The following is a 24,328-nucleotide window of genomic DNA, read 5'->3' on the forward strand; positions in this document are numbered from 1 at the left end:
CTTTTTTGGGTCCCTGGCTAGCCTGAAAACTAAACTAACAAAGACAGATTGACAAGAGAAAAGCATGTAAATTTATTTCACGTAAGTTTTACATGATAGGAGCCTTCATAAGGAAATGAAGTCACAAAGAAACAGACCTGAGTATTTTTGTGCTGGGTGTGATGACAGGTGCACAGCCCTGGAAGAACATGATAGCTTAAGGAGCATGAGGCAAGTGTAGTAAACTGGGGGAGACTTAGCAAGTTCTTCTTGGTTCCCTTTGTCGTTAGAGATAAGGATGCTCCTTTCTTGTAGGTATAGGGCAGGCACCTCTGATACCTGTTTCAGGGAAGAAGGTGGGGACAAGATCAGGGTGACCTTCCTGCTTCTGCCGTTTCCTCAAACTCCTTTGGCTTAAAATATCCAGTATTCCAAGGTGCCATATTTTGGGTTACTGTGTCCTGAACCCTATCAACAAAATCAAGTATATAGTCACGGAGAGTGTATATATGTGTAAATGCGCATTTACTGAAATTTATCAGAATGACACATCATCTGGTTGTCCTTTCTTTTCTGATGGGCCCATGCCCATTTCTTCACTGGTCTGGATTTCCTCAAGGCCAGGGATAGAGCTCATCCTCTAGGTGAAACACTTGGGTTTTAGTACATTGCTGTTTTAAAAATTGATTTCGCTATGCATACTTCACCTCAAGGAGAAAGGGAAATGGCATTGCTGTTCTTGGAAGTGGTAACTTGCTCATGAGTTATTTCCCATAATATATGCTCGTCACCAGTTGATCTGAAATGATTTTTGTTTTAAATGAGGGGTTGGGGTGGTGACACTTGTGTCTCAAAAACACTTTATGCCATCTCAGGTTTTGTGGTGCCCTGGAGAAAGGTCACTGTGGAGGCCAGGACTCACTTGTCTTGCTTGTGTGTGGATTCTTATGGGCTCTTTCTTCACAACTGCAGGACTGTCCAGCTCTGTTACTTTCAAACTTTCTTGCAGAAGAACCCACTCTGGAAGCTGATAATGGGGACAGAATGGAGACAGGGTCCCAGAGTCCTAACCCTGCTTCATCCTGAGAGGCAACTTGTTTATGCCTTCTCCCTATTGGATTTCTATGAATTTTTGTAAGAATAGCACATCTAAAGCTAAAAGAACTTGGAAAATCACTCATCTAGCTCAACCTTTTTATTTGAGAGATGAGAAAATGGAGATCCAAAGAAAAGAACTGACTCACCCTAAGACACAAACTAGAGTTAGAACTTGGGCTAAAATTCAGCCTTTTAATTCAGATTTCAGCTTTCCTATGAGTAAATCATGCTCTATCCTTTTGATGACCAATGAACCCTCTTCTTAAGTGGCCAATACCAGAAGAGGCAGGTGACCATGAATAGTTAGGCTCTTGACTCTCTTCAAGGAGTACTTTTTAGTTTTATTTATTCTTGCTATAGTTTGGAATTTGAAAAGACTTTGTCAGAAGAATGTTACATGGGTTAGGGTCAGAATATTACATCTTCATGTAATTATATATTCATAGTGTCTTTGTCATATATATGTTATATATATAAGAATCATTTTAAATAAAAAGCACAATTTTCATTTTGTTTCTATGTGGTACCTTACATAGGCAAGTAAAAACCATCCATATCATTTTGGGGTAGGAAGTATAATTTCTAATGGGATTTTACATTTTAAAACTTAAAAATATTATTTCTTTTCTTACAGAGCCATATAAGTGAAAATCGTGATGAAATTAAAGCTGTCAAAAACTTATACCCCAGTTATAAAAACTACACAGATGTGTTTGATAAAAACAATCTACTGACAAATAAGGTAAACTGCATATCATGATATCATCTATGTAAAGTAGGGCATATTTATCTAAATCTTAAAATCTTAGTAGTAATCTTCAGACTTCTATAACACACATACATTTCCCAAAGTTCAGAGTGTGCATATGTGTTTGTGCATAGAGTTAAAAATGGCCTGAAGTTTCATCCCTAATGAATAAATCATTAAATTTATTAGTAAATAAATCTTAAAGGCTTCTTTGAGGGTAGGAATGTCATTTGGTCCAAGGACATTTTGTCAGCATCCATTAGAATGTAAATGTGCATTCCTTTGAGTTAGCAGATTTATTTCTGAAGATCCATTCTGTAAGGAAAATGAATACGGATTCTAATTACATATGAAAGTTTAAAAAAAATGGCTCAGTGGGGAAATGTTTAGATTATAGAAAATACATAATTAGAATTTTATCCAACATTCACAAAGAATGAGGTATACAGACTTACAAAGGAGAATGCACAGTATTGTTTGATGTGTATGTGGATATGTATGTGGGTGCGTGCTCACTTAGAAAACACTGTCTCCAGAAGACACACATTGAATGTTAAAAGTGATCCTTCCTAAGGAAGAAAACAGAAGGAATTTTTACTTTTTATTTTTAAACACTCTAAGATTGCTTTTTTAAGTGAGCATGTATTGCATTTATATTAAACAACTTTAAGTTAACTAACATTAATATGAGGTGGGAGAGACCTCATGACAACACTATAACCTCTGGCCTTGGCCGTCAGTGAAGTGTAAGAACTACATGGAGAGTGTAACTGTTACAGCAAGTAAGTCCTTAGGGGCTGTGTGAACAGAGATCTGAATATGACTGATTTGAAAGGTAAATACTCTGCATAGTTCTTGTTTATGATACATCATAATTTTCATATCTTTCATATATTTCCATATGATTAATAAATTAACCTTAATTTGCATGCTAATTTTATTTGCATAGAGATTGAGAAAATTTTATTTTAGTAATAATTCTGTGGTCACTGAGCCAGGCTCCACAAAGAAATCTATTCAAATACAGGTTTTATACTGAGGGAAAAAGAATTTTACAAGAGTAGTCTTAATCAGGAAAATCTGTAAGTATTACTAGGACTGAAAATTAAGAGAAATCTCATATGTGTGCAGTGCCTGCCTTCTTGGGTAAATTTTACCTTCTCAATTAATGCTTATATATATTATGTTTCTTAATTTTTATGAAAATGTAACTATAGGTGATAAAGTTCATTTGGTTATATGTGTCAAGACCATTGGTGCCTATATTTGACTAGGAGCAGAAATAAAGAACAGCCCTTTCCAGGATCACTCCCATGGCTTCCACGTCCTGAGAAAAGAAAGCTTATTTTTAGAAAGTTCTGATTAGAATAGCAACAAGCACAGCCCCACTAGTTGCTCACCATGTACACTTAGAAAAGAAAGTAACTTTATTTCCTGAAGTGGAGAAGAAGGAATCATGATGTCTCCCAACTAGATGGATATCCTCTACTGTAGATCACCTGGACCAATGCTCACTTATTTTATAGATTTAAAAAGGAGAAAAAAGTAAGCTCCACAAATGTATGAGACTTGTAATCCAATGTTTTTACAGGCTTTTTTGAGGTGTAACTTGTACACAATGATTTTATACATACGGCTAATCATAAATGCTCTTGTGAAGATGCCAACAGATAAGTCACAGCCTCTATCTGCACCTATAATATCTTGTTGGGAGTGAGGACTAACTTTAGCATTTTTAAGTGGTAGACTCCACATAGGACACTCTTCTCTCCAGACAGTGATGGCGCATGGCTGCTACCTTTCCGAAGAAGAACTGGATGTATTCAGGGAACGAGGAGCATCCATCTCGCATTGTCCCAATTCCAACTTGTCGTAAGTAGGCAATTACTGATTGGTAGATTATGAATGTTTGGGGTGCAAATTAGCTGCCTTTGTTTTCTCAGTCATTCCTCCAGTATCTCTCTTCCGTAGTTATGTTTCACTGGGATGTGAGCTAGATAGAAGGACACTTACCAGTGCTGTGCTGGGGAGACAGGAAGTACTCAAAAGAGACTATTTTTTGTAGAGTATGCATTTGAGGAGCACCACATCTCTTAAAATTTCTGAGTCTGCACAGAACAGAACAATAGGAAATACAACAGAAAGAGTTCAAAAACAATAGCATTCAGAACTTAGAGCTAAAGATCGAAAAGGTGCATATACCAGCCAGATGTTCTAGAGAAAGCATCCTGACTTCCCATGACCTTGTGCTGTACCTACCAGAAATGTGCAAATTACCAGAAATGGTGCAGTGCCACTAGAAGCCAACACCCTTCGGTAAACGTCATGCTGGTGTATCTGACGAGATGCCAGTTCACTGGGAGGGACCTTGTCCTACTGTAATTCCCCAGAATGTGAAAACTATTTATAACTGGTTCTTAACCTTCTGAAAGGTTGTAGATGTGTAAGTGAGTAAGATGAAAGCTGTGGCCTGTATCTTCAGGGGAAAAAAGCCCATAAACATAAAAATGTTGCATCTGATTTCAGGGAATTCATAGATCCCGTAACGCCAATCCATGGGTGCTGAATTAAGAACTCCTGCTGCAGGATTAGACACAGAAGGGGTCTCATTTCTGGTACTAGCTGACTCAGAACAGAGCTTCTCTCCTTAGAGGCAGATTGGGAGGAACCATTCATACATATTCATTCAATAGAGTTACTAGCTTCTGCTATATTTTCATTTTCTTGAGGATTACTTTATATCCTCTCGTTTTGGTTCTTGCAGAAGCTTGTGTACAAGTAGTTTATTTGAGAGGTGATCTCAGGAAGCACCTTTAGCGAGGTAAGACAGAAGAAGGGCGCATATCATTAAGCAAGTTACCACCACAGGCTCTGGGATTGCAGCCTCCTGGAAAACTCAGGGAGACAGTGTACAAAGCAGACCTCAGAGACATCCTGCCTACAGAGGGGCAGTAGTTAGACCCAGACTTACTGGCTATTGGTGGAGGGCTGTTGGGTGTGGGCAAAGGGGCACGAAGTCCCTGGAAGTTCAGACCTCCCCCAAACAAGGGCAGAGCAGGCTCCATCCGTGAGAGGGAGCCTCTAGGCAAAGAGTAGGAGGGGCTGGCAGTCAGAATTCTAGGTACTTTGTGAATGAAAAAAATTCTATGTCAGTGGCAGTGTGGGAAAGGCACAAGAGCCACGGTGATATATTTCTGGAGTATTCTGAGAGGTTCCAGAGGCTTCCATTTTCAGACATGACGGAGAATCTTGCCTGTGTGCAGCTTAGTGCCCAGATGGGGAAGGATTCAACATCCTGTGGGTTAGTTACACAGCATCTAGATTAAAATATTACCCAGCTTCGCCAATTGAGGTTTGAAGATAAACCTCTTTATAGCTGTGTTTTGGTTTGAATAGTCACTGCTATTCCTTTCTCCAACAACTTGGAGAGATTATTGCATGTGCACTGGGACTTTGAAAATAGCACTTAACGTGCATCTTCAAACAGACCACTTTGACCTTTAAGTCTTCTCAGACTTGTATGGGTGGCTTCAATTTTTGTCTCTCTAGAGAAAGGTGGCACAACTATTGAACTCAGGGTCTTGAGATCCAGTTCAGCCCAGGAACTGTCTCCCCTAGTTGTTGCTGTTCTTAGAAGCAGCATTTGAACCGTAAGGCCCAGACTTACAGCCTGCACCCCCTTCTCCAGTTGTACCCTCTTTCTTTGATCTTGCAAGTCGCTTCTCATTCAGGGCAACAAATGATTCCAGAAAGAGGAAAGGTGATGCTTTATAATTTCTACTTCCTAGCATAGAATGGATTGGCTAAAAAAATGTTAAAGACCTATACTTGATAATACTGTATCGTATAATTGAAATTTGCTAAGAGAGTAGACCTTAAATGTTCTCACAAAAAAAAAAAAGAGAGAGAGAGAAGGTAAATATGTGAGGTGACAGATGTGCTGGTTAACTCAGTGGGGGGAATCCTCTCACAATGTATATGTGTATCAAATCAACACATTCTAGCCTTTAAACATCTTACAATTTTATTTGTCACTTATACCTCAGTAAAGCTGAAAAATATGAAAAATTGATGACTTTTGAACTAACTGCAAGATTTAATTTATTTTTCCTTACAAATGATCCCTGCTCTCCTTTCTAATTCTTGCTGCTTCATACCCTCCTGATAATCTCTGCCCAAAGATTCAAGCCCCTTCATGATCCTTTTCACTCAAGGTCTCAAATGGTCTGATCTGACTAATGTCTTAGAACTTCGAGGAGGGAATCAGGTTCTGGTGAGATCCCACCCTGTCTGTCCTTCTCTTGTTGGGCCCATGCGGGTCCCCTTGTCCTCACTCTCTCCTCTCTCTGCAGGCTGAGCAGCGGCCTTCTCAATGTGCTCGAGGTCCTGAAACATGAGGTGAAGATAGGGCTGGGCACAGGTTAGTAGTCTGCCATGAAGAGCCATGGTGATCGATTAGGTGCATAACTTTTTTTTGCAAGGTTTATAGGCTTTTATCATCATTTGATACACTATATTCATCTACATATATATAATTATTATATATTCAATTTCTTCTTTTTGTATATATATATTTTTAATTGAAGTAGTTTACAACATTGTATCAATTTCTGGGTACAGCATAATGCTTCAGTCATACATGAACATACATATATTCATTTTCATATTCTTTTTCATCTAAGTTACTACAAGATATACAAGGGAATATAGTTCCCTGTGCTATACAGTAGAAACCTGTTGTTTATCTATTTTATACATAGTAGTACCTGCAAATCTTGAACTCCCAATTTATCCCTTCTCATCCCTTTCTCCTGTGGTAACTGTAAGTTTGTTCTCTATGTCTGTGTGCCTGTTTCTATATTATAAATAAGATCGTTTATCTTTTTAGATTCCAGATACAAGGGATACCATATGGTATTTTTCTTTCTCTTTCTGGCTTACTTACTTCTCTTTACTTACTGGAATGATGATCTCCAGGTCCATCCATGTTACTGCAAGTGGCAGTATTTTATTCTTTTTTATGGCTGAGTAGTATTCCATTATATAAATATACCACAGCTTCTTTATCCAGTCATCTGTCAATGGACATTTAGGTTGTTTTCATGTGCTGGCTATTGTAAATAGTGCTGCTATGAACATTGGGGTACATGTATCTTTTCAAGTTATAGTTCCCTTCAGATATATGCCCAGGAGTGGGATTGCTGGATCATATGGTAGCTCTATTTTTAGTTTTTTAAGGAAACTCCATACTGTTCTCCATAGTGGCTGCATCAATTTACATTCCCACCAACAGTGTAAAAGGGTCCCCCCTTTTCTCCACAACCTCTCTAGCATTTGTCATTTGTGGACTTTTGAATGATGGCCATTCTGACTGGTATACACACACACACACACACACACACACACACACACACACACACACACACACACACACAATGGAATACTACTCAGCCATAAAAAAGTATAAAATAATGCCATTTGCAGCAACATGGGTGGGCCTAGAGATCATCATTCTAAGTGAAGTAAGCCAGAAAGAGGAAGAAAAATATCATATGATATCACTTATATCTGGAATCTAAAAAAAAAAAAAAAAAAAAAGAAGACACACGTGAACTTACAAAACAAACAGATTCACAGACATAGAAAACAAACAGTTACCAGGGGAGAGTGGGTGGGAAAGGATAAACTGGGTGTTAGAGATTTGCACATACTAAATAATTACTCTATATAAAACAGATAAACAACAGGTTTCTACTGTATAGCACAGGGAACTATATTAAATATCTTGTAGTAACCTATAATGAAAAGGAATATATGTATGTATACGAATGAGTGAAACATGCTTTCAGCAGAAATTGATGCAACATTGTAAATGACTATACTTCAGTAAAAAAAAAAAAAAAGTGTGCTAGAAGACTTCCCCAATTTTACATGAATCCAAGAAATTAAGAGTTTAAAAATTTTGAATTTCAGCCTTGAATCACTGAGATTGTGTAATACCTGGATAGAGTTGCAGATATTAAGGCAGGAAACCAGTTTTTTTTACCTTCACAGAAAAGCTTTAATAAGAAAAGTGACCAAGAGTTTTTTTTTTTCTTACACACTATATAATTAATGGAAAATTTAGCAGACGTGCAAAAATTAGGTAAGTATTGCTTTCAAATTTTCTAGTTTTTTGGTCTCCATGATTTAATTCATCACATGACTTCCAGTTTTTGATTTGGGGTTGTACAATGATGGTCTAAAATGATTAGGTAAAACTCTGTCCCTTATTAGCTGTAAGACCTTCAGCAAATAACCTTAATTTTCTAATACTCTATTTCCTAATTTCTATAACAAGAAAAATAATTATAACAATATCTATCTTATAAGCTTGTTTTGAGGCTTAATAAAAAAATGCACGTGAGGTGGTTAGCACATACCTGGCACGTCACACTAGTTGATAAAGATTGGTTTAAAAGGGAAAGAGTCAGATGTTTTCTTGATTAAAGATTTGATTAAATATGACATATTCTCATATTAACCTGGAGAATATGGTGGTGTTTTACAGTCTCTGCTGCAGCAGGCACTCTGCACACCACTGTTTCCTAAACATGACCATTATGTATAAGCTTGTCCTTCTCCTTTGGCCTTTTGATTATTTAACCTTACACTGTGGACAGAGATCAGGTCCCAGAGTGGTTCACTCATCCTGTCTATAACAAGTGAAGGCAGATCTGGACTTGCTCAATTATTAGATAGGAGAAACATATGAAACTCCACAACAATATTTTAAAACAAGGGAAAGCAGTATCAAAAGGAATAAGAGGATGGATGTATCTCTGAAAACCACCTACTTCAGGATCCAGAATAAGATTTCAGAAAATTGCTATCATCCATGGAGTACAAGAAAACATGGCACTATGAAGCGACCATAAGTTATGATGGAGAAGGAAATTTTGAAAATGAAAAGAAGAAAACTGAAAAAACAAAAACCAAAAAGCATTTAGACTCTCATACACTACTGGAGGGAGAGGAGAGGAAACAGCCAGCCACTTTAGAGAACTGTTGGCCATTTCTTATAAAGTTAAATATACATCTACATATGACTCAGTAATTAAATTTTGGAGAAATTAACACATTTGCAAAGAGTTGTACAAGAATATAAGAGCTTTATCTGTAATAGCTCCAGACTAGAAATAATTCAAACACCTGCCAACAGGAGGATGGATAAGCAAATTGTGGCATATTTATACAATGAAATGCTAGCCAGCATTTTTTAAAAAAGAATCAATCACTGATATGGGTAAACCTAAAAAATATTCTGAAAAAAGCCAGGCACAAAAGAGCACACAAACTGTATGATTTCTGTGTGTATGAAATCCAGGGACCAGCAGAGCTAACCTATATTGATAGATATGAGAAAGTAGTTGCCACGGCTTGAGGGTGGGGGTAAGGAGGTGGGAATTGATGGGAAATGGCCATAGGGACCTTGCTGGAATGATGGAAATGATTAATATCTTGGTTTTTTTGAAAGGTTGTTAAATGGCTATATACAATTTTTAACATTCATCAAATTGAACACAAGTTCTGTAAATTTTATGATACCTTAATTATACTTCATGTTTGTTTAAAAAACAACAAACAAACCATGCAGGAAACTATGAGAAGTAGAATTATTGTTGTGGAAAATTAAATCAGTGGTGTGGAGAACAAAGCTGACCAAGGAGGTGTTTGAGAATGACCCACAGGGAGGGCAGGCCACACAGCGCCAACACATGGGATTCTTCTGCCCACGGATCCAGAACTAATGGAACTGATGGAATAATCAGAGCTTTGAAGGGTAAATCCCTGTATTCTAGGATAAACCATACCTGAACCGATTGTGGTAAAACATCTGAATTATAAAGAAAACAGTTCTAAAACAATGAAGTGGGGGAGAAGTCAGTTATCAGTAAAACAATTAAAAACCAATTTGGTTGCAGGTGTTTTTGTTGGCATACAAAATACCAAGAAGTTTTGAGACAAAGTGGTTGTTATTTAAGAATATTGTATCAGATTACATTCTCCCTCGTATGTGAAGGCAACAAAATTCTATATACAAAGGTTTGGCAAATACTCTCCCCATGAACTCTGTCAATGAATGAAGACAAAATGGAAGGTCATGGTATGGGGAAGTAATGGTACAACAGGATGTCAGGGAAGGTAAAAATAAGTAATAAAAAAATTGGAAAGTAGTTAAAAGTCAAAATCAAAAATGTATTTCAAGAAAATGTGTACAATGCTTAAAGTAATACCTTTTTTAAAAAAGACTATCAGACTATGAACTTTAAACTGCTCTAAAAACAGTCTTAATAACAACAAAATATAAACACCAAAAAATCAAAATGGCACCATAAATCAAGAAGATTCCCGGGACCTGATTATATGATGCTATTTTTGAAACTGAGTGTCAGGTCCTTGAGTTTTGGTGTTATATTTTCCTTATATCACTTAAATGTCTCCAATATTTTATAAAATTTGAAAGTAATATATGGTCTGCAAAAAGGAATTTTCTAAGTATTAAAAATTATTCTATTTTCTGATTTTGTTAACAGAAACCAAGACATTTGGTTTATATGTAAAGTTGAAAGGATGAAAATGTATTTGGCAAGTAGGAGCAAAATTATAAGTATAAACTTCCTTATCTCAGAAAAAGGAGACAGCGAATTACCATAAAACAGTAACCTAAGTGACAAATAAAAATATGGAACAAGTTTGCAATACCACCACCTCCAAATTCATCAAAATAACAACATACATGGAGCCAGGGTACCACTTTCTGGGGCCAAATTCCTATTCTAACTTATTTCAGTTACTCCCAAAGCAACATTCTTTGATCAACTTGTAGACTCCAATCCAGTGATTACATGCTTTCTCAAAATCCATGATTCCTTTCCTAATTTACCCATCTTAGATGCCAGAGTACATCACTATTATCATTCCCTTGGAAACTTCCTCATTTCTACTGTCCCTCTCATAAGCCCAACACCCTTGGTTGCCTCAACTATTCCCCTTCTCAGTGTCTGTGTCCAGAGCAGCTGGATGGTGCTGGAAAAAAATCCTTTAGTGGTTTTATTTTAAACGTTGCTCTCAAATTCCAAACGACCCTCAGCACTATCCCAATAGACAATTATGTTTCTCCGATATGCCCCATATTCTAACAGACTTATTTCTTCCTAAACCTTCTACCTCATATCATACACTCCTCACTTCCAGCTAAATGACCTTATCTCACAAGTCAGTGAGAAAATAGAAAGTCAGAAACCCTTCTCTCATCTTCCCACCACCAAATGTATATACCTTCCTCCATCTGCTTGCATTTTCTCTTCTTTTCCTTGCTACAGCTGAAAAAAAAAAACTTCCAGTCTAAGGCAAAAACTAAAATACCCTCAGGTGTGTTCTGTACTCCCTCCTCTCCCATGATCTCAGTAATCAGTTCCATTGGCCACTAACTCTCCTGCATCCTCATTATCTCCTCCCTGCTAGATCATTCCTATCAGCACACAAACATTCTCTAATATCTCCTGATCTTATGAGCAAAGACATGAAAAACCCTCTCTCAATAAGACGCCCTTTTCTGGCTCCTGCCCTACCTCCCTACTCCCCTTCACAGCAAAACTTCTTCAGTGAGTGGGTCCCCACACTGCTGCCCCTTCCTAGACACTCTTCTGTCTCTCCACCCACTTCAGCCTGGCTTCTCACCACCCTCCATCGTAACGATCCTTGTCCTTTCACCCCTGTGCTGTCACCACTGTGATCTCTTGTGCTGCCAGCTCCAAAGGACACCATTCTGTCCTCATCACACTGGGTTTCTTTGTCCAAACAGCCTCACCTTGGACTCCATGAAACCACACTGTTTTAGTTTCCCTTCTACCTCTCTTGCCTGCCCTTCAACATCTTCTCTGAAGGTCTCTTCTCTCCCTGGCCATTCAAGACCTTTCCTCAAGGCTCAGTCCTAGGCTCTCTCCTCTTTCCACTTTATACTTTCTTAGGAGTCATCATCTGCAGCCATGGCTTCACATGATTACATACATGTAGATGACTCAGATTTTCATATCCAGCCAAGACTCCTCTTTGAATTCCAAACCTGTATTTTCAGTTGCCTGCTTTTTCCTTTCTCTTTGTCCCTCCTCATAGAATCCCCAAACTTCATTATACCCTCAAACACATTTAAACTTGGTTCTCTTAAATGGCTCCCCGTTTTAGAGAATTCACTTTCTCAAGCTAGAACCTTGGACATTGTTTGGGGAACCTTCTCCTTTACCACTTCTCCATGTCTATGCCAGTCTAATGTCCAACCTCATGACTCCTTAATATCTCCTAAATCCATCCTTTCTTCCCATATCAACCCGCCCCCACCCAATGCAAGCTGCTATTTCTTCTTGCTTGAACTCCTGCACTAGCATCCTCATCAGTCTCATCTTCATCCTGGGCTCTTCTAATCCAGTCATCTCTTCTCAAAAGAATCACAATGAAAATATCACCATTTCATCCACTCCTGATTACCACCCTTCAGTGGGACTTTGAATACGCAAACTTCTTTGCAAGGCCACAAAGTTATGCATAGTGTCACATGTCTCCACCTCCCAGCCTCCTCTCACACTGCTTGTTCCTCCCTACAGTTGCACCATTTAATCCCCTCCGTGAATCATACTCCCTTCTACCAAAAGACCTTTGTGCATTCTGTTCCTCTGCCTGGAATGCCCTTTATGCCTCTCTTTACCTGGCTGAGTTCTCACTTTTGTCCTGGTTTAAATATCACTGCCTTAAAGAGGTCTTCTCTGACCATCCTGTCTAAATGGGCTTCCACCTCCATTTTTCTCTATCACTAACAGAACACAGTTTATAGTTAGTATATGTTTGTTTGTTTATATGCCTCTTTTCTTTTTCCTTCACTAGATAGTAAGCTTTTGTGGAGCCTGTAAGTTTTATTTAACAGTACTTAAGTAAATCAAGCACAAAGAAGGTGCTCAATAAATCTGAATGAATGCATAAGAAAACATATATAAAGTCACTTCCTTTTATCTTTCTGTTGTCCTCTAGCTCAAGTTTTTACTCTGTACAGTGTTATTAGCTTCTTATAAAAAGGTCCTGAAGCACAGAGAGTTCCACACAGGATCAACCCAAAGAGGAACACACCAAGGCACACAGTAATCAAATTGATAAAAATTAAGGACAAGGAGAAAATATTAGAATCAGCAAGAGAAAAGTAACAAATAACATACAATGGAACTCCCATTAGGTTATCAGCTAATTTTTCAGCAGAAACTACAGGCCAGAAAGAAGTGGCATGATATATTTAAAGTGATGAAAGGGAAAAATTTAGAACCAAGATTACTCTATCCAGCAAGGCTCTCTCATTCAGATTTGATGGAGAAATCAAAAGCTTCACAGATAAGCAAAAGCTAAAAGAATTCAGCACCATCAAATCAGCTTTACAACAAATGTTAAAGGACTTCTCTAGTCAGACTACAAGAAAAGAACAAAAAGAAGAGAAAAAAAGACCTACAAAAACAAACCCAAAACAATTAACAAAATGTCAATAAGAACATATGTATCGATAATTACCTTAAATGTAAATGGATTAAATGCTCTGACCAAATGACATAGACTGGCTGAATGGATACAAAAACAAGACCCATATATATGCTGTCTACATAAGACCCACTTCAGAGCTAGAGACACATGCAGGCTGAAAGTAAGGTTATGGAAAAAGATATTCCATGCAATTGGAAACCGAAAGAAAGCTGGAGTAGCAATACTTCTGTCAGACAAAATAGATTTTAAAATAAAGACTGCTAACAAGAGACAAAGACGGATACTACATAATGCTCAAGGGATCAATCCAAAAAGAGGATATAACAATTATAAATATATATGTACCCAACATAGGAGCATCTCAGTACATAAGGCAGTTGTTAACAAACATAAAAGAAGTCAACAATAACATAATAGGGACATTAACACCTCACTTATGTCAGTAGACAGATCATCCAGACAGAAAGGAAATACAGGCCTTAAATGACACGTCAGACCAGATGGACTTAATTGATATCTATAGAGCATTCCATCCAAAAGCAGCAGAATACACATTCTTTAAGCGCACATGGAACATTCTCCAGAATCGACCACATGCTGGCCCACAAAGCTAGCCTCAGTAAATTTAAGAAAACTGAAATTGTACTAAGCATCTTTACCAACCACAATGCTATGTTAGAAATCAACTACAAGAAAAAACTGTAAACACATGGAGGATAAACAGTATGCTACTAAACAACAAATGGATCACTGAAGAAATCAAAGATAAAATCAAAAAATACTTTGAGACAAATGAAAACAAAAACACAGTGATCCAAAACTTCTAGGACACAGCAAAAGCAGTTCTAAGAGGGAAGTTTAGCGATAAAAGCTGACCTCAGGAAACAAGAAAAATCTCAAGTAAACAACCTAACCTTATATGTAAAGAACCTAGAGAAAGAACAAACCAAACCCAAAGTTAACAGAAGAAAAGAAAGCATGAAGATTACAGTAGAAATAAATGAAATAGAGACCAAAAAAAAAAAAAAAAAAAAAAAAAGATCAATGAAACTAAAAGCTGGTTCTTTGAAAAGATAAATGAAATTGATAAACCTTTAGCCAGACTCATCAAGAAAAAAAGGGAGGGGGCCCAAATTAATAAAATCAGAAATGAAAAAAGAAGTTACAACCAACACCACAGAAATACAAGGGATCATAAGAGGCTACTATGAGCAACTACACATCAACAAAAGGGATAACCTACAAGAAATGGACAATTTCTTATACAGGTACAATCTGCCAACACTGAACGAAGAAAAAATAGGTAACATGAATAGACCAATTACCAGTACTAAAATTGAATCAGTAATTTAAAAACTCCCCAAAACAAAAGTCCAGGACCAGAATTCACAGGTGAATATTTATTTTGGTAAATACAAAATATTTAAAGAAGAGTTAACACCTATTCCAAAAAATTGCAGAGGAAGGAACACTTCCAAACTCATTCTATGAGGCCATGATCACCCTGATACCACAACCAGAAAGAGATCAATGGAACAGGATAGAAAGTCCAGAAATAAATGCACACACTTATGGTCAATTAACCTACGACAAAGGAGGCAAGAACATACAATGGAGAAAAGACAGTCTCTTCAATAAGTGGTGCTGGGAAAACTGAACAGCTACCTGTAAAAGACTGAAATTAGAACAGTCTCTAACACATATACAAAAATAAACTCAAAATGGATTAAAGACTTAAATGTAAGACCGGATACTATAAAACTCCTAGAGGAAAACATAGGCAGAACACTTGGATATAAATAACAGCAATATATTTTTTGAACCAGTTCCTGAAGTAATGGAAATAAAAGCAAAAACAAACAAACGGGACCTAATTAAACTTAACAGCTTTTGCACAGCTAAGGACACCATCAACAAAATGAAAAGACAACCTATACAGAATGGGAGAAAATATCTGCAAATGATGCAACCAACAAGGGACTAATTTTCAAAATATACAGACAGCGCATACACCTTAATATCAACAAAAAAGAAGCAACCCAATCAAAAATTGGGCAGAAGACCTAAACAGACATCTCTCTAAAGAAGACATCCAGATGGCCAACAAGCACATGAAAAGATGCTCAACATCACTAATTGCTAGAGAAATGCAAATCAAAACTACAATAAGGTATCATCTCACACTGGTCAGAATGGCCACCATTAAAAAGTCCACAAATGATAAATGCTGGAGAGGGTGTGGAGGAAAAGGAACCCTCCTACACTGTTGGTGGGAATGTAAATTGGTGCAGCCACTGTGGAGGACAGTATGGAGGTTCCTTAAAAGATTAAAACAGACTTACCATATGATCCAGCAATCCCACTCCTGGGCATATACCCAGAGAAAAATATAATTCAAAAAGACACATGCAACCCAGTGTTCATAGCCACAATATTTACAATAGCCAAGAAATGGAAACAACCCAAATGACCATCAACAGATGACTTGATAAAGAATCTGTAGTATAGATATACAGTGGAATACTACTCAGCCATAAAAAATAATAAAATAATACCACTTGCAGCAACATGGATGGACCTGGAGATTGTCATTCTAAGTGAAGTGTTCTAAGTGAAGTAAGCCAGAAAGAGAAAGGAAAATGCCATATGATATCACTTATATGTGGAATCTTAAAAAAAAAAAAAAAGGACACAAATGAACTTATCTACAAAACAGAAACAGATTCACAGACACAGAGAACAAACTTATGGTTAGCAGAGGAGAGAGGGGATGGGAAGGGATAAATTGGGAATTCAAAAATTGCACGTCCTGGGGAGTGATGGAAACGTTAGCTATCTTTATTGTGGTAGAGGTTTCATTGGTGTATACATCTATTGAAATTCATCAAATTGTACATTTGAAATATGTGTAGTTTGTTGTTCAGGAACCATACCACAATAAAGATGTTAAAAAAAAAAACAGTCTTTATGTTGGCTCTGGCAAGCAAATGATAGTGCCATTCTTTTTCATGACAGTAGAGAGGGCATGGGGTTAGGGAACAGATTTCTAAGAAAGACCACCCATTTTCCTCCCTCGACCATTCCACCATGCAGTTTCTACCCTTTGGTCCTCATTCCCCAGCCCTTACCTTATTTAACTGAATTTCCTCAATAACTGTTAAGACAGATGATGTTATTTATATTTTCTGAGAAAACTGAGGGTCATCAGTACTAAGTAACTGACCAAAGACCAACAAAGCAAAAAAAGTTCCAAATCCACAGTCGAGAGTCTGCCTACATTACAACTGCTGCAGAGGGATGAGGAAGCTTCCCGGGCTCAGCTCAACGGGGAGGGATCAGGATGTTAGTATCACAATGGAAATTCCTAAGAGAAAAGCTTGACTGTTACGCATAAGGTCCTGACTAAATACCATCGTTGGCTGGTCCAGGGTTCATTCTTTCATCCACCCAGTATTGTTCCTCTGTTGGAACTTCATTAACAACAACCAGAAGAATATGGAATGATTAAGTCAGCAACATAAGACGGCTCTCGAAATTTTCTCAATAAATTAGAGCATTGTTTCCAAATCTATCCTTATTCTTTCAAAATGGATAGTTTTGATTAGATATTGAGGTAGAGACTACTTTCTGTCATATTTTATAAAACCTGTTATAAAAGTATTTAAATCTTCCATCCTCACACCATCTTAATAGCATTGCCTTGCTTCTGTTTCCTTCCAGTCTTTATCCACATATTTTGAAATACTTATTCAATCTTCCCATTTTTCCACACCAGGCAGTGATATAATTTTATTCTGCCTTTAGACTCAATACGTTCTTTGTTCTAGTAACAAAGAATTGGTAGACAAAGTATTTCAAAGTTTAACGTGCATTATTCCCAAATCATTTGTTTTCTTAGTTTGATGCTATGACAAAATGAAGGTAGAATGAATGGCTATTGTTTATTAAAGTGGACTAATAATTAAGTCCGTGAATAAAACTTGTCAAGGAACTGAATGATTCTCTGGCAATACTGTTCTGGTTAAAGAATAGTATTTTCTAAAAAAATTATCATACAAGTTTCTCTAAAGACATGTAAGACAGGTGAACATAAAGTTAAACTGCAATCTAGGATTATTACTTAGTAGGCTGTTCCTTTTGATCCTTCTGGTACATACAGGCACTAACAATTATATGTGTCTACCTAGAAATGACAGGAGGAACCCTTGAAATATAAAGTGTATTTTATTAGCTGTAGATGTACTCTCCCTCTAATAAAACATGTTAACTTACTTGACATTTATTTATACAAACTCATTTAATAAATTCTACATTCATTCTTGTCAAAGGTAGTATTTCAATTTAATTATGATTAGGGGCTTATTTAAATCACTATAAAAAATCTCATTCCTCATCTAATGACGCCAGTGACAAATATAAAGCTGTCTACAGCAGCACTGCTCATTTATTACACTAATTTTCCAGAATATATAACTTCATTGTAAAAGCTTTTCCTGAAAAATTATGAAAGAAGTAGCTTTTTAATTCCTAAAGTTCTCATCTGAATTAGAATAGAGTTAGGACAAGTTTTTAGAACACAGAACTGTGAGCTTATTTTAAATCTCATGTTATCTAAATTATCTTTAGAACATTGTGGTCATATCTGACCAATTTCTGTGAGAGTTTAAGGAATATTCAGAGATGCTTTTTCTCTTTATTAAACATTTGGGCATTGTACTGGGTTGAACTGTGCTCCACCTCCCATCTCCCAAAAAAAGAGATGTCTACCAGGAACATGTAAATGTGATCTTATTTGGAATAAAGGTCTTTGCAGATGTAATTAAGGCAAGGAGCTTAAGATGAAGTCATTCTGAATTAGGGTGAATCCAATGATGACTGTCCTTACGAGACAGACAGGGAGAGGCACATAAAGACAGAGGGAAGAAGGCCATGTGAAGATGGAGGCAGACATGGGAGTTACACTGCCACAAGCCAAGGAATGCCAGGAGCCACCAGAAACTGACAGACGCCAGGAAAGAGTCTTCCTAGAGCCTTTGTAGGGATTGTGGCCCTGCTAACACTTTGATTTAAGGCTTCTGCCCTTCAAAATTGTAAGAGAAGAAAGTTCTGCTATTCCAAGCCACCACGTATGTGTATGGTAATTTGCTGCAGCAGTTCTAGGAAACTAATACAGATACATTTGAAACTAACTGGAGGTTTTGAATTCCTTTAAATGTTACTCTGTCTATTCTGTGTTTGTAGACCAGATCTTTTCTTTGAAGTATATTAAAGACTGAATATCTGTCACTAAAGACAAAAACCACCCTTATATACCTAATATTTTATTTATCTCATAAGGTTACTGTTTTGGCTTTATTTTATCAACCACAGATGTGGCTGGTGGTTATTCATCGTCCATGCTTGATGCAATCAGAAGAGCAGTGATGGTTTCCAATACCCTTTCAATTAATAAGATAAATGCAAAAAGCCTCACCCTCAAAGAGGTCTTCAGACTAGCTACTCTTGGAGGAAGCCAAGGTAATGATCATTTTATTTCTCTCTTGCACAGTGTACAACCATGTCAGTCTGTGCCTCTGACTGCAGTATAAGGGCACATGACAGTGGCGTCAGCATGGCATCCTGTGCTCATGATTGTCACATCTCACATAACATACCCAAAATTTAGCAAGTAAAGTACATGTTTAAGCATGTGGTGGAGGCATCATTCTTTTGGCAAGTTCCCTGTTTTTGGCAAAAGAGATGTTCAGTATGCAATTATATTGTTTTAATGGATACCTGCATTGCTCATATGCATGAGTTCTTTAAAACCATCAGCTTTTTCCATTGAGTCAAGTAACACACTCTCTATTGGCCTAAGTAGTAATACTAATAATAATAGCCATGAATCTTGTCATGTGATAGGCACCATGCAACATGCTTTCTGCATGTTATTATTTAATCCTCAGAGCCACTGTTATTAATTCCATTTTACCAGCTAGGGACCTGAGTGAGGGTTATATACCTATTAAGCTACTGTGTGCCATGATTTGAATCCAGAAAATCTGGCACCAGAGTGAAGGTTCTTACCCACTGCCTTCCATTGTGGTAACTTCCTGAATAAATCTCAGCTTAAACCATGTATTTTGTTGATATATTTAAGTATATTAATCACTCGAGCCTCTTTAAAAGGAGAAAGATGTAAAAATATAGTTGGTTGATATGCAAATATTGTTGATCAGCTTTTCCCAGTTTTCACATGTAACTATTTTTATGGAAAAATAGAAATTGTTAATTGTACTACTTCCAGTCACTTTAGTATACAGTATAATCTGGATAGATGACGGTGAACATAGCATGAAACCTTAAGTAGCAAGAGAGAAATAACACAGATCTTGAGAGGTGTACATTTTTTATATATTTTAATTTTTTTACATTTCTGATATATACCCTAGATCTTAGAAATGAAGGACAATGGAGGCCAAGAGTATCCTGGGAAGAGAAACTTCCTGGCTCTTCTTTGAATGTTCCAGGCTGTGATGAATGCCATAAAGGACATTTCAAGAAAAACAAGTAGAGGTCATGCTCTTTGCATTTCCCTAAGTCTATGATTTCATTTTCTGAAGTTCCAAGTTTTAAAAGTTCCATTATTTTAGCAACTGTGACACTCCCCACTGCCACCCCACTTTCACATCTGAGTTCAAGAAGTTGTCCTACCACCTTATTTTCATGGTATAAACATCTTGTATTTAAAAAGTGCTTTTTTTTAATTCTAGGCTCTCTGTGAGTTGTTTCTTCAGGATCCTGTGTCTGACCAGGCCGGCGTGGGGTGCTTACCACATCATTTCTACCTTGCTGTGTAGCTTTCAAATCTATTTTCTGGGCTGCTGGGGTTACTGCCAGGGAATTTCTTTTTCCTTAGCTTGTGTTTCTATGAGAGTCTGAGTGAAATGAGATGAATGGACCCTTGTTTAAAGTTGGCATCTTCCCAGCTTTACATTCACTCTCAAAATCAAGACATGCATAAATCACCTTCACAAAGCCATCACTGCTCATCATTTGCTCCAAAGACAGCAAAACTGCATTTCCTAAAATGCACTTGAGTTGCCTACCAGCCCAGCTGGGCCTCTCTGCAGTAATCTGAATTTAGGTCAATTTACAAATTCACTGAGAGCAGTAGTATCTTTCTGGTTAGTTCATGCCTGAACTCTCCAGGTTCTTACAAATAGTCCAGTTAGTTCACAAACCCTGGCAAATGAACCTGGTTATCTGACCTATTAAACATGCAACAATTTTCTGCTGAATATAGTCATCAAAAGCTCATGTTTATCATGCTTCTTTGTCAAGGGCAAAACGAAGTAGAGTGTGATCACTGAAGGAGGAAAAAATTTCCAGTGATTTTCTGCTGCATTCAGTTCTTCCTCACACAATCAGTAGAAGTCACCTAACTGCTTTTAACATTTCCAATTATGTTTGCACCCCTGTCTTCCTATAAGAATTCTTTAGCTAAAAAGTTTTTCTTTTCTGAGAATAAAAGAGTTACCCTTTAAATAACCATTTAAGAACAAGGAGAACATCTAAGTCAGTGCTTAGAGCATTGCCAGAAGACTTCTGGGTATCCATACACAGAAATATAACGTAGCATGTATTGTCTAACAGGAATATGGGATCTAATATTCTCACTTGGGACTGTATCCTGACAGCGACAGAACACAACGAATACATGTAACAATTCAAATAAACTATGCTGCACTCCAGTTGGTACACTCTATTCAGATTTACAGGCTTTGAGGAGCTTTAAATTCAGTATCTTCATTGACCAGGAAAGCCAACTACCCTTATCTTCTGAAACTAAACCATAAAACTGAGATGTTCTTCCTCCATGTCCACAATTCACAGAACACGAATTTTAGCTATGAGATGGATCAAGCCAATAGATGTTACTGACCTATGCCCTATTTTAGAAAATCATTCTTCTCTGGCAATCAGAAAATCTTTAAGGTTACAGAGAATTTAATCTGCTTTCAAAGCACTGGTGCTCTTGAGTTATGAGGATCTATTTACTTTCAGAAGTGAATTTTTTTCTATTCAAAAGGTTTAAACTAAGGAACTTATGATGGATATGTCTGCATTGACAGATATGCAAAAGAACAATTATTTTTTGTTTATTTGAGGTTCATTTCATAGCCACAAAAATAGGTCTTGTCGGCTATTTCATAGAACAAAAAGAACAAAAAAAGCAAGGAAAGGAACTGGAATGTCAGTAGGAGAATAGGAGGGAAAAAAGATAAATTGTCATGTTTCTCAGAGGGATGAATGGAAATCAGAGACCAGCAGGGCTGTGAAGGGCCCTGACAGAGCTGAAACAGAGAGACACCATCAGAATTACGATCATGGTGATGAGGAGAACTTCTTTTATTCTCAGATTTTGCTTTCCCTGTGCTTATTCTGCTTTCTGTAAGTTGAAGTCTTGCAACCTATTGGAATGCTTCACTATTAAGATCCTAACTTTTTTCTAGTGACAAGTTAGCAGATTCTGTCCTTGCAAACTGGGGCACTTGCATGGTCTGATGGCTCGAAATCCTGACTGTTTATTAATTTATTCCACCCTATAGCCCTGGGGCTGGATAAAGAGATTGGAAACTTTGAAGTGGGCAAGGAATTTGATGCCCTCCTGATCAACCCCAAAGCATCTGACTCTCCCATTGACCTGTTTTATGGGGATTTCGTTGGTGATATTTCTGAGGTACGTAAAAGGAAGTTGATCAAAAGGCATTTATTTCATGAACTAGTCACAGCAGCTTCCCGATAGAAAAAAAAAATAAGACACTGGAACATTTTAATGGAATGCAGGAGAATCTTAAAAGAGAAGCTAGGTCCTTTTAAGTTATAGTTTCATGACAATAATGGTATTAAGGAAACAGTTGTATTTTGAATATATTTGTATATTTGAAGGTATCTGTCCATAAGAAGCCACAGTACTGCTATCCCTTACTGAACCCACTTGTGATGTGCCAGACGGCATAGGATTAAGTACTTTCATACATCATTTTTGTTTAATTACCAGAGCAACTATTATGAGAAGCAGGTGCTATTAATATTGTCATGAGGCTTAAGGGAGGTTAAGTGATTTACCAAAGGACTCATGGCTAGTAATTAGTAAGTAGTAGACAGTTTGGATTCCATCCCAGGCTTTCTAACTTCTGGAGTCTGCGCTCTTGACCACAATGCTACACTGATTTTCTTAATTTTAAGAAAATGAGTTTTATAACTTTGTTCCTATTATTATAAAATGTTTTTCCATGTATAAACTGGTCCTTCTTACTTTAATAACAATTCTTTGTGAAATACTGTTTTTCTTAATGTGATCCTAAATATAACACATTGAAGTTTTTAGAAGAAAGATGCTGGATTATTTGAAGGTGATACCATTAGTTACTTTCATATTACTTATTCTGTTACTTTTTTTTATTAGAATGAGTTTCTGGGAATAGGTCCCACTCATCCAGGCATTTTTGAGTTATATATCTCTTGAAATATTTAAATTATTATATTAAATTAAATTCTTTGATTTATGTAACACTTTTCCTCTGAAGATTTCAAGGTTAAGAACTTTCAGGCAATGGAAAACATTTGTTAATAGTTTTTTTTTTTTTTTTTTTTTAAGGCAAAAGCCCATTGCTTTCTCATTAATAAAAGCAGGTTTCGGGGTGTTCAGTGCAGCTTAGGTGAGACAGTGACTGATAGCCATAGAAGCCAGCTCCTGTGAGTAGACTTAGGTCTTTTTGGCCATAGTTTATTTAGCATTTTGACTTGGGATACTGGGTTGTTAGTGACAAATAATTTCTTCCCCTTCACCCTTCCTGCCTGGCTCTGTTATTGGAATAGCCATCAGTGTATCCATTTCTGGGACCAAGTTCTAGCCAGGCTAAGAAAAATAACACAGCAGAGAAAAATAATTTTCAAATGGATGGATTATGTGTCTTGTATCAAGATCTTTTTAGGGCTTTAATTCAAAATATTATCACTGTAGCTCCTTACTAGGGAATGCAAGACTAAAGTAATTCAAATGTGTAAATGCAAAAAGACATTGATTAACCAAGGTAGCATCTTTTATGTAAATATATAAATAATTTTGGGCACAGAAATGTACAACCAACACATTTTTCTCTGTGGGTTTAGCCACCATTTCATTAATATATATGTTTACAAAAGAAAAAAAACGTTTAGGAAAAAAATTTTAATAGATTTTGCCATTGAGAAATAAATTTATATTTCTGGGTTCTGCCAACTACTATAGGCTGTATATTTAGTTTTGTAAATGCACAAAATATTATTTCTTATTATTACTTTTACTTTTCACTTTAGGCTGTTATCCAGAAGTTCCTCTATCTAGGTAGGTAGATACATGTCTTTATGCTAAATAAAATCTTTGTCTCTTAGGGTATGCTCTCTGCATTTACTGTACCATATGTTAAACCCTATGTGCGATCATTTGCTTTGAATCTTTTTTTTTAAACATTCCTCAGCATTGAGCACAATATTTAAAGGCACTATTTGAAATGAATATGCTCCTCTAGATCATACAGTCCTAAGTCCTAACCCGAGGACTGGCCGGCCAGAGGGGAGCGAGCTCCCTCCCTCCTGCACTCGCTCTGTGCCCCGCAGTCTGCCCTACCATGTTGTATCTGTGATAAGTATGTGATGGAGTCTTGCCACATGTGCTTTTTAATGTCCTCAAATTCAGTTCTAATCATTGAGATAAGTAAATAGTGTGGAAGATTCTGCTCTTCCACTCTGCTGAGTGAGCTCTGAGTCCTGAGTGAACTTCGGATGGGAGAGACACACCTTGTATTTCTTATGAAAGCTCAATTCTGGCAGGCCCTTTATCTCACCATGCTGAGTAGGATTCTGGGGCATAAAATAAGCATTTCCTTTACAACTGGGGCTGGAAATGGGAACCACTCA

At 37.1% G+C, this 24,328-nt stretch overlaps 1 protein-coding gene and 1 long non-coding RNA gene across 7 annotated transcripts in view; one reads left to right on the forward strand and one right to left on the reverse strand.

The window, feature by feature from the left end:
- GDA (guanine deaminase) overlaps positions 1-24,328 on the forward strand; it is a 91,711-nt gene that overhangs the window by 63,138 nt on the left and 4,245 nt on the right. For 3 of the 4 annotated variants that reach the window (XM_074361700.1, XM_045515121.2, XM_045515122.2), the window contains 6 exons: positions 1,712-1,819; positions 3,600-3,697; positions 6,178-6,245; positions 18,755-18,901; positions 21,976-22,106; positions 23,729-23,756. In XM_074361700.1, the coding sequence (XP_074217801.1) occupies positions 1,712-1,819; positions 3,600-3,697; positions 6,178-6,245; positions 18,755-18,901; positions 21,976-22,106; positions 23,729-23,756 (580 nt within the window). Of the gene's footprint in view, positions 1-1,711; positions 1,820-3,599; positions 3,698-6,177; positions 6,246-18,754; positions 18,902-19,815; positions 19,940-21,975; positions 22,108-23,728; positions 23,757-24,328 lie in introns of those variants that run through there. The other variant, XM_074361701.1, reaches the window with a different exon arrangement.
- The window catches only part of LOC141577458 (uncharacterized), an 86,527-nt gene that overhangs the window by 11,686 nt on the left and 50,513 nt on the right, over positions 1-24,328 (reverse strand). The window contains exons 4-5 of one of the 3 annotated variants that reach the window (XR_012506385.1): positions 3,839-3,933; positions 1,813-2,140 (exon numbers count right to left, since the gene is read on the reverse strand). This is a non-coding gene — a long non-coding RNA (uncharacterized LOC141577458). Of the gene's footprint in view, positions 1-1,812; positions 2,141-2,773; positions 3,934-24,328 lie in introns of those variants that run through there. The other 2 variants (XR_012506386.1, XR_012506384.1) reach the window with 2 other exon arrangements.

Source organism: Camelus bactrianus, chromosome 4 (assembly GCF_048773025.1).
Source record: "Camelus bactrianus isolate YW-2024 breed Bactrian camel chromosome 4, ASM4877302v1, whole genome shotgun sequence".
Classification (NCBI taxonomy): Eukaryota; Metazoa; Chordata; class Mammalia; order Artiodactyla; family Camelidae; genus Camelus; species Camelus bactrianus.